This window comes from Athene cunicularia, assembly GCF_003259725.1.
Source record: "Athene cunicularia isolate RWA chromosome 7 unlocalized genomic scaffold, athCun1 chr7_part1, whole genome shotgun sequence".
Taxonomy (NCBI): domain Eukaryota; kingdom Metazoa; phylum Chordata; class Aves; order Strigiformes; family Strigidae; genus Athene; species Athene cunicularia.
This window is the reverse complement of record NW_020799107.1, coordinates 27710189-27731141: the sequence shown is the minus strand read 5'-3', so window position 1 is coordinate 27731141 and position 20953 is coordinate 27710189. Positions and strand designations below refer to the sequence as shown.

Sequence of the window (20953 nt, the reverse complement as noted above, 5' to 3'; positions counted from 1 at the left end):
GCGGAGAGCGGGGCATCCCGCAGGGAGCAGCCGAAGGGCAGAGAGGTGGCAGCGATGCTTTGGACCCGGCAGTGCCGCCTCTGACTTCGAAGTCTCGCTCGGTAAAGTCGGCACCAAACTGGAAGTTGGTTTAGGCCAGGAAACGGGCATGTTGCTGTAAGCGTGCCTGTAAAACAGCTTGCTGCATCCCCGGAGAAACCTTCTTTCAAATACGCGCAGTTGCACTGCAGGTGTTTCGGTGTAGAGGATACTTATTTTAGACCACCTCATCCAGAAGGTTTTCTCCCCTTCTCTTTAGCGTCATTTGAAAAAAATATTTATAAACATAATATTCTCTGCCTGCTGAAAACCAAACATTTAACTTTAAAGAGCCACTCTTGATGGCACGGAAAGCCAACCCCTGTGTGTTCTTCACACTCTAGGTTTTACAGTGAAGAAACTTGAAAATGTAGCTGCATGTTTTATTTTATGTTTTCAGTTATTTGTCGGATAGCCTTGGTTGGCTAAAGGAAAAGGATGATGAGGTTTTTTTTCTTCATCGTCATTTGCTTAGCATTTAAAAACATGTCAGGGACTGGTAGGGAAATGCTTTTCTTGTAGGAGAGAGAATATCAAAGAGCTCTATTTGTAAGCAGTGTTGCATGGAGACGTTTAGAGTCAGCAAACTGTTTTATATAGCCTACAGCCCTTGGCTCTCCTTAATACTGTGGGAAACGAAGGCAGTTGGCACTTCTGCAAAGTGAGGGCAGGGTCTCCCAGCAGAGCTGGTGCAGCTCCCTGCACATGTTCCCTCCCGCCGGGCACAGAAGTGTCTCTCTGAATGAGGTTTCTGCTTGTTTGTATTAACAGAGCGTTTAAAACAACTCGGAGTTGTTTTAATGAGTGTGGCGGTGTCAGCTCTTGCCCTGATGCCGTGAAAATAATAGTGTTGCATTTTATCCTCAAGCGCCCTGAATCTTGGTAACAAGAAATTGAATCTCTTAATGATTGCTGAAAAAACAGAATTGCCCCCCCCAAACACACAGAGTCTCAAAAGTTCTTAGGTTTTGTGGTTGAAAGTGTCAGGCTTCGTTAGTGCACGGGCAGGCGGTCGATGGAAGGGATTACTGATTGCCCTGTACTCGGCATTCCCGAGGCTGCACCCAGAGCGCCGTGTCCCCCAAGCCCAGCAGAGGTTTTGTCAAACGGGGATGCTCCAGCAGAGCCCACCCGGGCTGGAGCAGCTGGTGTGTGAGGAGAGGGTGGATGGAGCTGGGGCTGCTCAGCCTCCTTCAGGAGATCCTTCAGCCCGTCTCACCGCTGTGTGCTCCCAGAGAAGGTGGAGTCAGACTCTTTCCAATGGCCTCACTCCTGACTTGTGGGTTCTTGGAGCTGGCTGCTGGCAGGCAGGATGTATGTAGGACCTCAGGGTAAAGGGGCTGCACCGTATTGCCACTTTTCCTCCTTTCCTTTTATCCGTATTGCCACTTTTCCTCCTTTCCTTTTCTACGTTGATGACTTAGGCTCTTCATCAGTTGGTGTTTGCTATCACACTATGCTTATACTTGTTTTTTTAACTTCTCGCTTTTAATTTTCCTTCTATCCCCTTCCTCAGTTTGATTTTCTGCTTGTCCACTCTGCCAGTCTTTGCTGATTCTCACCTGCTGTCTATTCAGTTTATTCTCAGTGGTGTTGTCTTTTTTTATCTTTGATTTTTGTCTTTCAGTGTTCATGAGCCTTCAACTGAAACAGCTCTAAAAATGTCCCTTGTGTTTCTCTCCTGACATGTGGAGGTGGGAGTAGGAATACAGTTCAGGCTAGGGGGAGCATGGGTTGGATTCTCAGTGTTGTAATCCTGGGAAAGGTCCTGTCAATCAATGGCAGTGTTTTAGGGAATTGGCAAATACTTGTCTCCTCGTGTACCCTATAGTAAAATGAGGAGTATCCGTTCAGTGAAGAGTTGTGATCGATCACTGATTGTGCGAGTTGGTTAAAAACCATTCTCCCCAAGAGCAGTGTGGTGGCTCCTTCCAATGTGGCTCAGGCTCTTCTCAGTCCTGGTATCCGTTGTTAGGAGATGCATTTCTATTGCAGCCTTTCCCTCAGGGGGGACGCTGGGAGGGTTTCCCTCATCTACTTAACCATCTGTTTCAGGGAATTTGCAGGGTTATTTTGCAGCACCAGTTTCTTGGCTGAAACCAGCCAGTGAATTTGGAATTGAGGCATTCCTATGCTAGACAGCTTACGTGGGCAGGCTGTGCTTCCTTAGGAGGCCAGGCTGGAAATCTGCTCACGGTGAGCAGAGCCAGAGCTGTGTCTTGGAGAGGTGAGATTTTCTCACTTCAGCCTGTGCAGCCTTTAGCATGACTTCTGTAAAACCAGTCAGTGCCCAGCACAGAGGTAGCTGGGCTTCCACCTTTGTTCTGTCTCCTGGGGTTGGTGGTGACTTTTCCCTGTTGCTTTTACAGCTGTTAGGAGGTTGCAGGTGAGAACATCCAAGTATGCTGAGTTTCTTCCTGATGTGTTAAGCTCCTTTTACCAGGAGAAATTGCTATTACTGGATACAGAGCAATCCTTTTGAAATTTTGCCTGTTAATTCCTTGTTCACACAAAAGGCTTGTTTAGACTTTTTTTTTTTTTGCCCCTAGCAGGGAGTTAAAAAACCTTGTCCTTAAACAAACAAATAAAACCCAAGCAAACAAAAACCCACCACCAAAACCGCAAAGAAGCAGAAGCCCTGATGGATAGATTCCTCTGTTGTGTTTGAACAGAATGGCACTGTTGTCAGACATGTTTTCTGCTGTTGCTATGATCGTTGGTGTGGCCTGCTCCAGGGCAAGATGGAGCCATGAAGAAACTCACACGTTTTCTTTACTTGCTAGTAATTGGTCCTTATCTAGTGGTTTTGATCTTCAAAGATCTTTTCAAATGCTAAGTAATTTTTGTAGCATTCTGAAGATACTGGCAAGAAGTGTGCCTGCATTTTTAGATGGGGAGAACTGATTTTGATAGTGTGACTTGCCCAAGGCTACAGGGTTAAGTTTTATTCTAGGATAGTTTTGGCAGCTCTTGGTGGCTGGTTGTGAGCTTAGAAGGAAGTGTGTTGGGCTTCCCTTACCTGTGCTGTACTGATGACAAACTCGAGGACAAGATCTTGCTGCCAGGGCTCTCACCAGTAACAAGCGTCAGGAGTGAGTCTGAAGTCCAGAGCAAGTGGTTAAAAAGTATGGAACTGCAGATTTATTTTTTTTCCCAAAACATATTAGAACACAGTAAGTTCTTGGAGTAAGCTGCTGGGTCAAGGACAGAGCTTGGTGGTGTCACTGAGCTGAACTAGAGAAGCACTCATCTTCTGCTAGTGAGACATTCACATTATTGCTCAGTTTATGTCTTACTAGGCAGTGGATAATCTAGATGCAACACTTGGATACCAAGCTCTTCTGCTTCTACAGAACTGCTCATTGAGTTAATACCATTGAGTACAGTTGACCTTTGCTATTGGGAACCCACTGAAATTTGGTGACATTTCATAATAAGCAGAAAGCTGTTTTTCACCAGAGACATGTATAGTCGCCAGTTCCTGTGGTGTTTGCCTCTGTGAGAGCCCTGTTGTGTTAGCTGAGGAGCTCCTGGTGGTCTTTGGTACCTTTGAGCTACAGCAGCACTATTTCTTCTGTCCGTCAAAGGAAACTGAGGCACAGAGTGCCTGGGTAGGAGCTGTGTGGCAAACACAAGAACGAGGGGGTGTCAAGCGGGATGGAAATGTATTGCAAATGGCTGCTAATCCTATCACAGCCATCTGAGGTGTGACACAGTGATCTGTGATTCACTGCGGTTGCTTTTGGAGTTTGCCCTGGTCTGTCTGGTTTGGGTGTTTGTGGCTCAAATAGTGAATTTAATTTTGCTTTTTCTTAAGGTGGGTCTAGCCGCTGCTGCCTCCTCATGGTTTTTGCCTGTTTCCTGATGCTTCTGTGTGCTGTTGCAGCTCTTTAACCACCAACTTGCTTCTCAGTCACCTCTTGCAGTTGCATCTCTGGCAGCTTGGGCTCTAGTGATTAATACCAGCCAACTTCAGGAGTTTATGTTGTGCTACATTTCTCCCCTTAATGTTGGTGGATCTCACACGTGGGATGTGATTTTTTCATTGGGATGTGGTAGCCAAACTATTGCCCTGAGTCCTGGTCTGTCCTTTCTTTTGGGTCACACCCCTCCCCTCGCTGTAAGGTCTTTTGAAGGACAGCTCGCCCTGGTACTTCCATCCCTGCTCTACCCTGCCTGATCCAGAATGGTGACTCAAACGCTGTGGGACACTGGTGCTTAGCAGTTGTGTTGGAGCTGGGGACCAGCTGCCTTCAGGCAGGCCTTCAGGCTACCCTGGTGGGGAGGACCGTTTGGTGAAAGATGAAAGGCTGGCAGGTGAAGTAGCAGTCCCCTGATTCACATAATCCACCTCACTGTAAAATGTCAGCAGCAATTTATCAGTATTGATTGTCCTTTCTAATGTTGTATTCTCACTTTATCATGCAAATAGAGCTGGGTAGGCTGACATTTCAGTGAACTTGCATCGTCTTATTTAGTGGAAAAGTTGCTATTTAGAGCATCAAAAGAAATTGCTTATAAAGAATATGGCAATGTCACTTTGGATTTTTTAATGTAATAATTGGATACAATTTGAAGCATTATTTGAGCAAGGGAAGTGGGCTCTGAAATCGTACATGAAGCTGGAATGAAAGGCAAGCTGCTGTCTGTTCCATCCAAACATCTCTGGGCACCTCTCTGAAAGCTGCTGAATTAAACAGCAAGCCTTTGAAGAGTGCAATTCACAGCTCTTGAATAAGGAGGTGATGTCTTGTCCTAACCAGTTACTATTATCAGGCTGGATGATAGTTGAAGGAGTCCCTTTGTATTTGAGTGCTCTTATAGAGCTGAGCAGGGCCCGAATGTCCATTCTGAGAAGCTGCTGCACCATCCTTCCCTTCTGCAACAACCTGCAGTAGCCTGTAGTGCTGGCTGAAAATACCCCATCCATAAGACTTTGGTGTCTGATTGTAGCAAGAAGGTTGTGTCTCTTCACTCAGCAGCTGCTTGGTGAGGTCTGAGAGGTCAGTTAACTACTTGAGAGTGGCCTCATCTCTGACTGTTCCGATGGTGATTAAGTAAGTTATCACTTCAGGGAATCGGAGGGATTTTGTAAAGGACACATAGGCTTCTTGTTGGCATTTGATGTGTCCAGTATGGAAACATGATGCCTGTCTACTTCATTTTAATTTGTCCTTAACATCTTAAAAACCTCTGAGAGGTGAAAACACTGCACTGTTACACATGATAGTGTATGCTAATAAGCTTGAACTCTTATAGCGCTTCTTTTTCCTGAAGCCATTGGCACTATGCTAGTGGAGAAATGCTGCCGCAAACAATAAATTGAGTTTCCCAAGCAGGTTCTTGTTTTCCAAAGTGTGGTGTTCTGGTTGAGGTTAGCTGGTAAGCCAGTACAGGAAACAGGTCCTGCACTCATGATCTTGAAGGGAAGCAGGTTCTCGTGGCTTCCCAAGGCATGACCAAGAGAAGGATGAGAAATCTAATGCTGCTTTACATCATAAACAGGATATGACACTTGCTTTATTCATATAAATGTGCCCAGAGGCATACTGGTACAACAGTGCATGTGTGTTCTTTTGCCTTTTACTATTTTTTACTATTTTATTTTCCTTTTATGTTTTTTTCAGGGAGGTAGTAAATTATAAAGGATGTATGTATGAGGGCAGAGGGATCTCAGCTTATCCTAAAACTTGTTCCATGCATGCTCCATGGTATCTTTTACATGTGTTGAAGTATGCTGAAATGGATGGCATGTGGCACTCACTACTTTTCTTTTTTTTCGTTCAGGTTCACTTCCCTGATGTTGAACGAGTGGAGTGGCTGAACAAGGTGAGGAGCTGCAGTTTGTGAGGCCATCTGCTCTGAGCTGCATCACAGCACAAACTCTGCGAGCCAAGTCTGAGAAAGTTATCGAGTCACTACAATATGGCTCGATCATATCAGTGTCTGTACTTAAGTCCTGGAGCTACTGAAGCTTAGAGTTGCCACTGAGGTTTTGGTGAGATCCAAATGTATGCCTGGTTGATATAGGTTTGATGAATTTGACCACAACACTTTATTCTGAGATTTTTTTAAAAAAAGCAAGTGTGTGTGTATGTATTATTATTATTTTAGCAAAAGTAGTGGCATCTCCTCTTACCGGAGAGGTTCCCAGAGAGTGCTGAGGCAGTTGCTCCCATCAGCAGGTGTAGTCACTGGAACTGGCTCCTGTGGAATTCAAAGCAAAACAGCTGAACTTGCAAATTAGCATCCTGTAACTATCCTGTTTTCCTCTTTAGCACACTTTCGTTTTGATGTAAATCATTTCTAAATAAACTTAACGCCAGGGAACTTTGTGACACCTCAGAGTAATTAGGGACTATTGTGCTTTAGAGACTTTAACCCTGGGCTTTGCTGGCTCAGCCACTGTGGTTAGAAGCAGTCAATAGACTCTGTGGTGCTGAAAACTTACCCTTCAGTTCCTAAACCAAATTCTTTTTCTGAAGAACTGATGTGCATCCTTCTGTAATGATGACTTAAGAGTGCAAATATGTTTTGGTATTTTAAAAGGACAGACATAAATAGCCAGGTGTTGTGTGATGTGTGTGTCTGTTTCTAAACAAAAGGTATTTTATACAATCTTCGGTGTATTTCAGCTTTTGCTGTTCTTCAGGTCCTTGTACAGGCTTGGCCATACTTTGGGACAATCATGGAAAAAACATTTAAAGAAGTTCTTGAACCAAAAATCAGAGCTAAGAATGTACATCTGAAAACATGCACCTTTACCAAGATCCACTTTGGCGAGAAGGTAGTGTGAATCCTTTGCAATGCTTGTGATTCAGTCTTTTCTGAAAAGTTCAGATGCAAGAGGAGTCTGTTCAGCTCTTTAATAGGTCTGAATGTTTAACTAAATGGTGTTGGTACAACACTGCTGCCTCCTTTGTTCCCTCCTCATGCTGATTTAAGTGTCTTCACTGTGAAGGAAAGATCGTATAGGAGACCCACTCATCCCTTCCCACTGGTTGTCAGTGTCATGGGACTGGAGATAGAAAAAGGGACATGCATCCACATTTCTTTTTGTTATACCCCTGTGACAGGAGTTCTCAGTGTTTCCTAAGGTTTACAGCATGGGCTACTTGTAACCAGCCCTGTATTTGAGGACTGCCAAGACTGTTCACACTACCTATTTAAGGGAAAAACTTGTGTGGTTTACTCATACTTTACATTCAGTTGTGTAGTCTTTAATGAATGCTTCTGTACTCAGACTGATTGAAGTGAGTAGGACTTTTCACTTGGGCTCAACTTGAAGGATATTAACTATGTTGTATCTTGTTTGTCTTTATTTCAGTGCCCTAGAATCAATGGAATAAAAGCCTACACCAAAGAAATTGATAGAAGACAAGTTATCCTAGACCTGCAGATATGGTAACATTGCATCATTGGATATGTAGATTGTTCTTAACTCACTGCCTGTTTGACACCTGTGTCTGAGCTGTTGTGCTGGACTGGACATGTGGTCCACTAAGATCAGCATGAAGTGGGGAGGTCTTTACCTTATATCAACATCTGTCCCCCAGCTGGATGTCCTTGGTACTAACAAAAATGAGATATTGTGCATCAGCTGTTAAGTCAGAAAACAGTGTCACCTGCACAGGTCTAGGTGTTACCTACTCTGGCCCATCACTGCTGCCACGGTGTGTAAGAATGTGTCCCTTGGCTGTGCCATTCATGGCAGTAAGAACCCAAGTTTTGGAACTGTATTTCCTGTTCCGACAGCTCTCAGGCATGGAGGTGCTTGGTCTGTCTTGCCCCACTTTGGTTCCTCTTCAGTCCAACCTCTCCAGTTCTTCCAGAACTACTTGTGCTATTTGTTTTTTAATTCCTTCCTCTAGATTAATCCTCTTGTTTTACTCACCATTTGTTCTGTGTGCCACCCAATGCATTTGCTTTTTTTGATTACAGCTGTTCTCTGAGCAGAAAACTGCCTCTAGCTATTAACAACAACAACAAAATTAGATAAAACATTTGATATCTCCCAGGCTGTTTCAAATGAGCTTGTGTGTTTTGTTAACATCAGAGCCACTGCAGAGCTAAACGCTCTCCTGGTTTAGCCTGGAGAATGGAATTACTGGGGGAATTACCACTTGCATGCTGCTGTAGCTCTGTAAGTTTAGTGGGTGATTGAACTGCCCAATTTAAATGGCTTTTCTTCATGGTAGTGCCAGGAAAAAGCAGTGTGAAATTACAGAGTGTCTTGACAACAGCACAGAGCTGCTCAGAACTGTGCCTGCTGCTTAATGTGGCAATGGCATGGCAGCATCCCCAGCCCGACGGAGCACCATCTCTCCCTGCAAAAAGACATACTTGATTTTCAGCCAGAACATGTTATGATTCAGTGCTGTCAGTGGAGTGCTCTTTGTAATAGCTAGACCAGTTTTAGGGCCGTTGGCAAATCATTTGTGCTTTCCACATTGAGATGGAGGGATTTGATGCCTTTAAGGCTCTGCAAGAGGTTGCTGCTGTTCTCTGTTAAACTACTTCTCCAGGCTGCTTCTCCCACATACTCATTTTCACTGTCTTTTAACAACCCTCTGCAGAGGGATTCCCCCACCTCCTTGTTCCTATCCCTCTGGCAGATCCATCAGCATCTCCAAACTGGCCGAACACCTCTGTTCCTCATCCTGATGATAACTTAACCTGAACCGTCACCTGATAACCCAAGTATTTTCTGTATTCACACAGGAGTGTTCAGACTACCTTGTCTCTCTGATGGGAGTCTCTTCTCCTGGGCTGTGTTAAGGACTCAGTTAATACATTAACATCAGTTTCTGCAACTAAGATGAGTGTTGTGCATTGTATGGTGTCCACAGGAGGTAGTGTATTACTTTCCAAAATGGAGAGAAGGAAATCTGTGAGCAGTGGTGTTGTTTACCTGCCTATTTTCTGGATTGCCAAAGGAACATGTGGGTTTCTTGTTGTTTCTTTTTTTTTCTTTGTTTTTCTTTCTTAGAAAATAAATGGTCAATCTCCACTTTTCTAGAGTGAGACAAATCCCCTTTACAAAATAGGCTTTCTTAGCTACATGAATAGTAGTGAGTGTCAGCGCTGGTGCAGCTGATGTTGGGAGAGTCGCTGCTTAGAGGAGGTGGCCTTGATCCTCCCCAGCATGAGGCTGCTGCCTCTCGGTTTCTGCATGCTGGGGATGTTTAAATGGCTGTATCTGTCCACAGAGCTGTGTTCTGGCATCAGAGCTCTGGAGGAGAGTGTGATGTGGGGTGTGTGCCAGTGGGGTGCACTTGGCAATGTTGAGGCCACAGTGTTGCAGTGGACATTCATGGATTAGGGTGTCTGCATGTTATAAACATGACTCCTTTGCTTTGGTGCTTGCTGGCTGTAATTTTGTGGGAGTTCCCCTGCTGCTGAACCCACGTGAGCGTGGCCTTGTGGCTGGCTCACTTGCGGCTGCCACAGGGAGGCTGTCCAGCCACTTCACACAGGGTGCTGGTGTCCTGGTGAGCGGCACTCCGGCCTCAGCAGCAGCTCTGCTCAGCTCCACTGCTGACTTACCCTTTCACTTAGGCAGTGTCTTGCATCCAGAAATCGCGGTGTGCTCTGTAAATGCTTCTTGCTTTCAGTCTCACAGCCATACAGGAGGAGGGATTTTTTGCCTCCAGTTTTGACAAGGAAGCAACTAGTCTCTGAAGCCCAGAGTCTTTGACTTGGCCAGGGAAAAACACAGGAAAATGGCAGGAGTGGAAAAGACCTTTCCCTCTTAGTGTTCCTTTGTGATCTGTATGGAATCATTTGTGGGGTTTTAATAGCCACTTGTAGACATATGGTCCATCAAGTGTTTTGTTTAATCTGTGCTCCTGATCTCCATAACATGCAGCACTGAATGCTGTGATTCAGGTCTGTGCTGTGTGGAGAACTTCCTTTCCTCTGTGTTAGATTTGTGGTATCACAGATTGCATCCTTTGCTTGGGAACTGTGAAAAATAGCACTTAGAGGTCCCTTACTTGTATGAGCAGTAGCTGTCAGCAGAGCCTGGAGATCTGGTATTGCATGAAGTTAAAGGGACTTGAGAAGCTGCTTTAATTAAATCTGTTAACAACAGCTTACATGTCTCTAGCATCAGAGCATTGGGAATGGCTATGTGGAGCACTGTCTCATTACAGTCATGGCTGTCCATGTGAAAGGGCTATACTTGAGTTTTTGGCAGGAAAACCAAGGCTCAGAGGTGACTACTTGTGAGGCACAGAGACCTTTTGGCAACAGCACGGAAGGAGGCTGTAATTTTTCTGTCAAAATATTTTGCTCAGTCCCTGAGATCATGCACCCAATTGGTGTAAAGTAAGTTGTGTAAATTTTCACAGCTTATAGGACTGAACAGAAATGTTGAGATAATCGCTGCTTACCCTTAGGTCTTCTGTACAGACAAAGTTTGTCACTTATCTGTTTGAAGGTCCTGGTGCCTCTATTCTCTTCATGTATCTGCTTTCCAGCACAAATATACCTGATCTACAGCTTTCACATGACACATAAGAAAGTATCAGGGTTCTTGCAGTGGCTAAATGAAATATGAGGTCCTCACCAGACTAGGATTTGAAATTGTCAAATCTGAAATATGAGATTCCAGCTGGAAATAAACTGGGAATACTCTGGGATCTCCAAACAATTTGCCATAGATCTAAATCATGAATCTATCCCCTGAGCATAGGGAGCTGACAGTTGCATTCTCCAGATGAATGAGTGTCAAAGCATTCCAGAAACGTTCTCCAAAACTGTATTTTTCAAAATGGGAACTTTTCAAGTGCAACCACTTGACCTCCTACAGCTGCTTTTCTTCCCACTAATTCTGTAGTTGACAGAGCTGTTGTGTACCCATGTAATCACTGGCTATAACTCATCAAAGTATTTGAGGGCACTATTACCTACCAGAAAAGTATCTTGCAAGCCAGTTGCTTCCTATTTAATTAATCTGATTTACTACTCATTATCATTTTTCATTGGAAATGTTTTGAATTTTCATTTCCATGCTCTTCTGTGGTATCTACCATACATGAGATGAAGAAGAATAATAGTGTAATAATTAACATGTGTAAAAAAAATGTATGCATTGCAATTCTGGACTTCCTAAATGGTGAGTGTTCAAATCGGGAAAGACAGTCTCTTGTCATCTAGTGCAGAATTGGAGAAAGTAGTCAAAAGAAGTATGCAACAGTACTTTGAGCTTTGGTGGAGTTTGGGTTAACTAAGTTTGTAGGATCTTACAAGAAACTAAAACCATTTTGGAAATTTGTCAGTCTTGAGCAGAAAAGGAACATTTGCCCTCAGGAGCCTGACTTGATAGGCAAAGGGGAAAGGCAGAGATAGTCTGGTTTTTCTCATACCCTGTAGTACTTGGTCACATTTTCTTGTCTCTCTGTCTAATACTGCTTGCTGATTTACCCAAGACCAAAGTCAGGCAGACTAAGCAGTAGTCTGCTTTACAAAGCACTTGAGAAGCCTGGACCAAAGGGGGCTTTTAGCATACAGGCCAATGAGAATATGGGGCCTGTGGGGAGTTACTTTACAGGGGGAGAATTGCACGTGCCTTGTCTAAAGAGATGCATCGACATCCAGTTAGACTTGTCAGTATGTGCTCTCGTAGCATCCCTGCCTTCAGCCAGTGGATTGCCATTGTGTCATAAACACTGGTCCCAGTTTTTCCACCCAAGTCCAGAAGAGATGCAGATACATGGACTTGTAGAAGCTCTTTCAGTTCTCATCCATGGCACAGACATGCTAATTGGCATCACCTTGTGCAATAGGTGATTTAGGAGAAAAAGGGGTGTTTCTTCCACCCTTCACAGGTGGGTAAAACATGATCCGGTGGATAGTGACAAAGGGACACACTTTTGAGTGTCAGGGCTTGAGTTTGGCTCAGATGTGCTCTGTCTGGGGGAGGACAGCAGAGAGCACAGCAAGGTTATGCTGAGCAGAGGTGGAAGATGAAAGCATGAGCAGCTTGGACTGGAAATGAGGAGTAAAACTAATGAACAGAGTGCATCCTTTCTACCAAGCACCCTGGCAGAGGGGTGATGCCTGTGTGAAGCAGACTTAAGCATAATTAAAGGCTCAGGCTCTGATAAAAGGGGTAAAGACTTCTCTAACATCTAGACTCTAAAACACCAATTACATGTACTGAAGTGTTACTGAAGAGAGACATCTAGGACGGGGTGGGAAGAGTGTTTGACTGTGTGGAAAGGCATGATGGTTTTAAATTGAAACGCCACAACTATTGTTTGTTGTGTTGGACACTGGCAACAGCTGAATTAAATCCTCTTGGATTAATTACTGCATATTGAGGAACTCATTTTGGCTTCTCATTTAGACTTTTATTGTGACAAAGCTCTATTAGGACCGACTGTAATGAGCTGTAAGATAATGTCAAAATTGCAGAAATTAATAAACGTAAAAATAAGTTTAATTATGTGACTACCTTATAAGGAAGATTGTGTTAATTTTGGCATGGCCTGTGAGGTTGGTTATTTAAGAAATGAGAATGCTCTCACATTAAAGGCTTTAATTGGTTTGTTATGAGCTTTTTAAATTCTGTTAAGTGACTATCTGTTAACAAACATTTGCTTGTGAAAATGAAGACAAATTTGCCGGTTTACACATTCTTGGCAGGTTTTTTTGGGGGGAGGGAATCTGTCTGTGTGCAAATTACACTGTGAATTAGTGGCAACTGCAGCACTGTATATATTGCCTGTATGCATGTGGTCAGAACAAAAATCTTGTCCCTTTTTCTTTGATTATGGGGTGAAATTATGCATGCAGGCGGCAAGCACAGCACATTCACTGTGCTGCCGTGCCTTTACACCCTACTTTACCTGCAGGGTGTTTGTGTGTCTGTATCCAGAAAGAACTATTTCTCAGAGGACTGAAAGGGAACTTGGTAGCTCCCTTCAGGTGGTTTCTGCCAGAGGCATCAACAAATCTGCTAGGTTCTGCTCCCTGGGGAGTGGCCATAATTTTCTGCATAAGATGATGTTTGTACTTTAAGAAAAGTCTAAGGTAGTTTCCAAATAGCTAAAGTATCGCACTCGGCATTAGTTTTATTTAAAACCTGATGTTCTCCATGGCAACTGACCAAAATCTGATCTAAGTTACTGTCTTTTAATTCAGCCTCAAGGAAACCAGGTTATTTTTAGTAATGAATTTGACCTTCAAGTAGGCTTTTGGGTTGTGGGCAAGGGGAGGACCCCATATGTAATAACAATGGCTATGAATCAGCTTGGGAGCTGGGTCACCAGGTTGTGGGGTGGGATCAGGCCATTGGCAGAGAAGGGAGTAAGATGGCAATTGTTGTGACTTTGAATTTTGAACGAACCTGTTGATCCCCTCCTTGGAGAAAGCTTGCCTCAGCCAACTGCCAGTCTTAAGAATGGAAAAGGGACTTTGAAATACAGATGTTGCTTTGACATTTTGCCACTAGATCAATATCCCAGCTGACTGCAGGGTTTCTCTTGTGAAGATATGACCCTTGTTCAATGTGCTCAACTTCCCCTCTTTTCAGTTGCTTGAAAATCTGTCTCAGCCCATGGTGTCATGTTGTCAGTCATTAATAATTTCCTTTGTACAGCCCAACATTTCTCATTGGACTATTGCAAACTGTGGAATAATGTGAGAATTTTCTTTTCAGTTACATAGGAGACTGTGAGATTCACATGGACATATCAAAGTTTAATCTCGGAGTGAAAGGTGTGCAGGTGTGTACAGTGCTAATGTTGTCTGTTCAAGGTAGCGTGTCTCAGTGGGGAGGTCATGACAGCTGGGAAACCACCAACTAGCAGGCTTGGAGTGATTGGCTTTATCTTCTTGTGTTTTGGCTGGGGAAATGATGCCTGCCTTGGAAAGCACCTACGTACCACTTTTAACCTTCTTAATGTGACTCTTAAACAGGGTCAGTGCTAGAGCATTGAGCTCATGTGGGCCAGCTTCTACCACTGGAGTTCAGAGGAGCTGCATGTTGGTAGAGAACATCAAAAGTCAGCCCTGTCAGGGTGTTCATAAACTGGTTTGGATTAGGCCAACCACCTGTTCATACAATGTTAAAAACTAGTAGGCAGATAGCTTCATTGTGTGGCAGTCAGGACTGCAGAGAGACTCCACAAATTTAGAAAACATTGCCCAATATCAGTAGCAATGGTCTGGGGGGAGGGCGTGGTGGTTGTTATTAAATTCTAAATAAAATTACTTCAAATAGGATTTCCAAATTCTCTTCCTCACTGAAAATCTTGGTTTTGAAACTGCATCCTGAGAGTACTTTCAGACTCAGAGCTTTTCCTTGTTCTCCTTTGTTTGCAGTTGTATGGGACATTACGGGTGATACTGGAACCTCTTCTAACTGATGCACCTTTTATAGGAGCAGTGACCTTGTTTTTTATGCAGAAACCGGTGAGTCAGTAATGAACTGCCTTCCTCCTTCTTGGTCTGTCTTCCTGCATGAGTAGGGCTCCAGTGAGTGACACAAGCTGTTCATCACTGGTAACCCAAACTGCGTGACTGTGACTGCCTCACAGTGCAGGTGTTTGAATGGCACAGTGCTGATTGTTCACTGTTCCTCCTGAAATCCAAGAGGACAGGAATGAATTTTCCCTTTTCTTTTGTAGCAGTGTATAAAAAAGTTACTTCACTCTGAGAATGGGAGGACTTTCTGATGGTGACAGCACAGCAGCCATTTCATAGACCTTTGCTGCAAGGTTCCTGGCAGGTGGATTTTCAGTCTTCCCATTCATAGATTTTAAATGCAGTCATATTGGAGAACATTCATTCAGTCATGGTCTCATGCTTTGAAAGTTTACCTGTTAACGTCATGTGCCTTGTAGTTGAATTGTGATTTAATGAAATATGAGAAACCTAATCTTGTAAGAACCAGTTATCTTACAGCACACAGCTTTGCTTCCTTGTGGGTTATGCTCTGCTTGAGTTCATGGAAGTCATACATTTTTGATTTTGGATGAGGTACTTTTGTGTTTAGATGCAGTAGCAATATTTTAGTACATGGAAAAAAAACTTTATTGTGTGAATAAAAATACAGACTCCTGCAGTGGGTGGTGTTTGTAAATCTCCCTGCCTCAGGGCATAGGCCAACCCCTAGGTGAAAGGATGAGGAAACAACTTCAAAGTCTAGGTATGGCTGTTCGATTTACTAGGCATGACTCCAAGGCATCTGCCAGTGGCCGTTGGGAGGGGCTGAAGGCTGTCTTTCCCTGTGCTTGCAGGGTAAGTCCCAGTGATACCCTCGTTTCAAGTATGGCAGGCAAAATACTTAAGGGAATTGATACTACCTGTTGGTTATAATGTACAGATGCAGTCACTTACTGGTGCAGGTTTTGCTTTCTTTAAACATCTGTCTTTGTTTTAGAAGCATTTGCTTCCCCTTTAAATCCTGCCTTTGTTTTGAAATAAATTTTAATGGTCCTGTATTATTTTTCTCCCTGATCTTGTTGTAGCACTTGGAAATCAACTGGGCGGGCATGAGCAACCTCCTGGATGTCCCAGGGATTAAGTGAGTGTCTGTTTTGCTTCACTTTGTTCTTCTTTAAATAGCCTTTGGAGGTTGGGATGGCTTCTCCAGTATTCATCAGTTATTCTCATGAGTGGCACGTAAATGGTATCACACTGATGGCGTGTTCCGTCATACCTGGCTGTGTAGCTTGCAAAACCTGAGGAGGGTGCTTTTTACAGCCTGTCAGAATTGCTTCAATCACTTCATTGTGTTTGGGACTTAGGGTGGAAGTGGCAAATCCCCGAAACTACAATCATCTATAAATAAAAAAATGAGCCCTTCTGTTTCCCATGTACAGTTACTTAGAAAGGTAGATGAACAGACCTAGGTAACAGGCAGTCTGTGCTTATGTTTATTTACCTTAAAGTGAAAAAATACTAGGTATCACAGAGTTGCAGTCCCTCTGTCCTGAAATACAATCCATAAGGAAGAAAACTGCACCAGGTTCTTCTCTTTCTGTGTCATCTGCTCACCCTGTAGGTTCTTCAGAAAATGTAACTCTTCTCCAATGCCTCTTGGGTTGATCCTGTACATAAAACTTGCATAGCAAGGATGAAAATCTTAGAGGTTTTCAGTACTGCAGGATTTAAACTGTTTCTCCAGATTGGAGATTCACTTTGTCCTTATTTCTTAGTGTAACGAGAAGATTCTTTCACGCAAAAATGAAATGTATTTGGTTACTCAGCCATTGCCTCTCTCCCTTTAAACACAAATGCAGGCACTTCTGTCCCCCTCTCTTCCCCTGATGCTCATGGTTTTCAGACTCATAAGAAGTGTCTGGCTACTTTAGGTGCCAGTTTATGCATTAAAGGGCCTCTGAAGAACTTTGATGTTGAGTGAGAGGAAGCTTTGTTTTTCTCTTAATTTGGGGCCAGAGTGGCCTTTTGCCCTGAAGTTTGCCCTGAGAGCTCCAGTTTTTATCAGAGGAATTATCTATTCTTTTCTAATGTGGTTTCCTTATTCCTTGTAGGGAGGAGGTATGTAGGTGTTCCAACCTACAGCCTCTCATATAATTTAAGTGCAAATTTGGTGTCCTAAATTTTCACTCCCTGACTCCCTCACAAGGATTTGAACACAGAGATCCTTGCTTGTCCATCAGCAGTACGCATGAAAGCCAGGAGCAAAACATGCCTGGCTGTGAATAAGCTGAAGTACAGGTTGAACAAGAGCTCTCCCTTTCAAATGAATTGGGCTTACTTAAGAGTGTAAAGAAACTGGCTGCAGTCATCTGTTTTCATATACAAGCTGTGTTTAGTTGGATGTACCCCGAGACCCGAGAGAAGGGACAATTCTGTGACCTTCCTGTGGGTTTTTTTGACAGGAAAGCCAACAGCCTGACCAAGGGCTTTCATGCTCCTGGTTTTACATATGGAGTAGGAAAGGACTTTCCTTCTGTGTGAGTCCAGCCTCATCTGTGAACTCTGACGATTTCATTGCACAGTCTTACCCTGAGAAGCTGCCTTATAAGCACTAGATTTATTAAGAGGGTGAAAGTCGTTCAGATGTTTGGTGCTCCTGGGTTTCCTTGTTAATACTGTCTACTGCTTATGCCAAGTATATTGGAATCCTCTTATTAATCACCCAGAGAGCACTGAAGGTCTATGATAGCTGTATACTCCTTGCTCAGGAGAAGCAGTCAAATTAGTTGTCCCCACCATACAAATAGAGCAGTTCCAAAGAAAAGCTTTGAACTGAAAGGCTAAAAATGCATAAGTTTTAGATTAGACTGGAAAGTTCCCTAAACTCAAAGACAAACATTACCCTGAGTTCAGCCACTGTCGTCTCTTCTGTACCAAAGTTTTGGTTACTTCAAACAAGATTATTCTTCTTAGTGCAAAATATATCAAGATACAGAATCTCATCTTTTGCTTGGTCTTCTTAAAAAAAAAAAAAAAGCCAAACTCATTTTGTTTTGAATGTGGCTGTTTTTTCCTTCCATTTTACAGTAATGTCTCAGCATGTGGCCAACAGCAGCATTGTGGGCTGGGGCCATGTTCTAAGTCTAAAAACAAACTACCTCAAGGTCTTCAGCTGCCTGTGAAATGCTAAAAATTCCAGATTCCCTCCTCACCTTGGCTCTCTCTGCATTCCCAAGGAAACCCAGAAGGCACATGAGTTTGTAGGACTTCTCTGGGTGCACGACAATCTCACCACATGGCGTAAGCTCCCATCCATCACTTACATCCTGCTAGAGCCCAATTCACATCTAGCCCTAGTAACCCTTGACTGGAACATCCCTGCGTGCAAGTAAGCACAGTACCATGTGTGTCACAAGGCACTGGTGATTAGGAAATAAGTTTGAAAGGGATCTTGAGAGACTGCCCCATGCTTGTATTCTCCTCTGCAGCAGCTCAACTGGACACCAATTACTGATAGAAGACAGCCAGCCTAACCTTTCACAGGGATCCACATCCGTCTTTGGTGATTGGCTCTGGTCTTAGACTGTACTCTCCATTTCCTCTTGCTCTAAATTAAATGTCACAAGCGTGAGTTTCCTCTGCCCATGTGCAGTTGCATGTAGGCACGCTTTGGGGGAAGGTAGGCAGTATCACTCCTTTTGAAGCACCTGTTTCTTGTGCTGTGCCCCGTTCTTTCAGGGTTTTTTTTTTTTTTTTCCCCACCACCTGCAGCATAATGTCGGACTCCCTAATTCAAGACTTCATAGCTGCACGCCTGGTTCTACCAAACAGGATCACAGTGCCTCTGAAGAAGAACATGAACATTGCCCTCTTGAGGTTCCCTATCCCACATGTGAGTGTTTTTCAGTTAGTCTACCTGAGTGCCCATTAGTCACAACGTGGTTGCACATGAGCTTAGTGTGTTAGGTTCCTGAACATTCAGCTCTCATCAGCAGTTTCAGCCTGGATTGTAGGCTTTCTGTAGGTGATATTTCAGAAATGTAAAAGCAGGTGTTGGATAATTCATAATTTGGGGGTGTGAGGGTGGGGGCTGAGGGTTCCTACCCTCTGTATGTAGTCTTAAGAAGTTTGTTTATACACTGAGTTCATTTAACAATTTAAACGTTTAGTCTCATTTGATATTTCCACAGATCTCCAGTTAGAGGAGGTCAATACATAAGCAATGAATGTCAGACCACTTAATTTTTTTACTGATGATGTGAAGGGGTATAAATAGGGAGCTCAGAGGGTGACACATCTTTGCTACAGAAAAAATTTCAGGGAAAAACAACCCCGCTGAGATCTCCCAAATCTAAATGCTTGACATATATCCAGATCTTCAGCCTCTGTCATCAGTCAAATACCTAATACACGTTAATGAAGGTACATATAAATGAATGACAAAGGGATACTCCCTACCGCAAACTTGCATCACCAACTGAAGCTGAATGGCCACTCTGCAATAAAAAGAACCTGCAAATAGATGCTTAGTTCCTCCTTCAGTCAGTGGGTATTGATCTTCACTCCATATTTGATCTGACTGTGGCTGTAGTCCTATGTGTGTATGTATATTTCTGTTTTAAAAACAAAAAATACTTCCTGCCCAGTTATCTAGATTGCATTGTGTATCTGTTTAAATTGGGGGGGTGGGGGTGGGGTTGTTCTAGGTAAATGCTGGGAATAGTGTTTTAATACAGCTGTCATTTGAAATATACTGCATCAAAATATATGTCATTGCAGACCTGTCACAGTGACTACCCTTGCTGCCTGAAATAACTAGTTTTAGGACGTAGCATATTATAATTATTCAAAGATCACATTTTCATGACCAGTTTTGTATCTTAATTTATCCAGGGAGTAATAAGGGTTCATCTGCTAGAAGCTGAAAACCTTGTCCAGAAAGACAGTTTCCTTGGTGCAATCAGGGGGAAGTCTGACCCATATGCTCTTCTTCGCGTTGGCACGGTGCAGTATCGAAGCAAGACAGTTTCCCGAGATCTTAATCCCATTTGGAATGAGACATTTGAGGTACTGAATCTTTTGATCTTTCCATCTATAGGATGCACAGCCGTTTACATCCCTGTGCTTGGAGGACCTTCTCTTAACTGACTGCACTGGAGCAGGTGGACTTCCTTGTTACTTGATTGATGAGGATTTCTGTCCCTTAAACAAGTTCCAATTTACATTGCAAACTTGAAATGTCATTCAGGTTGATCTGATTTACATATGTGGGTTTTTGGAGGCGGTGCAAAGCACTGCTTTAAATATCAATCAATGCAGTAGTCTGTGCAGCTGTAGTCTGCTCTAGCATTGATTCTTCTCTGCTTATCAGGGATACCAGTTTGAGGGGTTTAGCTTGTAGTTCAGAAACAAGCAAATTGGTTTTGAAATAATTTCACCTATAATCAACTGTATTTGTTATATGGTTAGCCAAAAAGCAGCAGGGAATGTCCTTAATGTGTTAAAGAACTGTGAAGTCTTGTATTCTTGTCTGCAGTCTATATGAACCTATGTGAGTTTTATTTTATATTTTATTTTTAATCAGTACCTCTTTCTCCTCCAGTTTGTTGTTCATGAAGTGCCTGGTCAGGACTTAGAAGTGGACTTATATGATGAAGATCCAGATAAAGATGACTTTATGGGCAGGTAAATTAGCATGACCCTGCTTGGGGTCCAGTAATGGCTCTGAAATGGGACACCCAGGTTATTCATGCTGGAAACTTAATATTGAAGGAATCTATTCCTTTTGTCTAGATATTGATACCAAGTTATTAGTTCCTAGTGCAACTAACTCTGAAGAAGGCCCAGACTCCTGCAGGGAATCCTAGGAAGCTATTAAGTGATGGTTACTATACAACTTGAGATTTACTTCAAATATATTTTAGTTTTGGAAGGGTTTCAAGGGGGAGACTTCAGAAGTGTAAGTGCGTTCCAGTGCGCACGCGCACAGGTAATGCGTAGAAGTTGCTATTTGGAACAGATGAATGTGGGCTTTTTGGTGGCAATTTCTTCTCCCCTCCTTCCCGCAACAGCAGTATATGTCTAAATATACACTGAAATGTTTGCTTTTTGTCTTTCAGCTTGCTTATAAGCCTAGTGGATGTAATGAATGACAGAACTGTTGATGAGGTAAAGATCACAGCTTATTTCTAAATGTAGTTGGTGGTGTACGCTTCCATGCACTCATTTGTGCTCTCCCTCTTGCTACTACATTTTCTCTGTGTGCTTTTAAAGCTTCCTTGCACACTTGCACTGTGGTATTTTCACAAAAAGAAAATTAAAATTAAAATAATTTTTACAATCAAGCTGGCAACCTCAGACAGACCTGAGGTTATGCAGAGCCCGCAGTGGGATAACTTGTGTTGGTACCTCATGTCCTGTATGTATCAAATGTTTTGTACAAGGCTACTGATAAAGTTTGGTGAAGCAGTCTCATTGCTGA

At 43.1% G+C, this 20953-nt stretch overlaps 1 protein-coding gene across 2 annotated transcripts in view; it reads left to right on the top strand.

Annotated features, from left to right (window-relative positions):
• ESYT3 (extended synaptotagmin 3) overlaps positions 1-20953 on the top strand; it is a 41717-nt gene that overhangs the window by 8333 nt on the left and 12431 nt on the right. The window contains exons 2-11 of one of the 2 annotated variants that reach the window (XM_026852950.1): positions 5866-5907; positions 6731-6865; positions 7406-7482; positions 13745-13811; positions 14410-14499; positions 15558-15613; positions 18244-18364; positions 19366-19539; positions 20075-20157; positions 20592-20640. In XM_026852950.1, coding sequence (XP_026708751.1) covers positions 6767-6865; positions 7406-7482; positions 13745-13811; positions 14410-14499; positions 15558-15613; positions 18244-18364; positions 19366-19539; positions 20075-20157; positions 20592-20640 — 816 coding nt within the window. In that variant the 5' untranslated portion in view covers positions 5866-5907; positions 6731-6766. Of the gene's footprint in view, positions 1-5865; positions 5908-6730; positions 6866-7405; positions 7483-13744; positions 13812-14409; positions 14500-15557; positions 15614-18243; positions 18365-19365; positions 19540-20074; positions 20158-20591; positions 20641-20953 lie in introns of those variants that run through there. The other variant, XM_026852951.1, reaches the window with a different exon arrangement.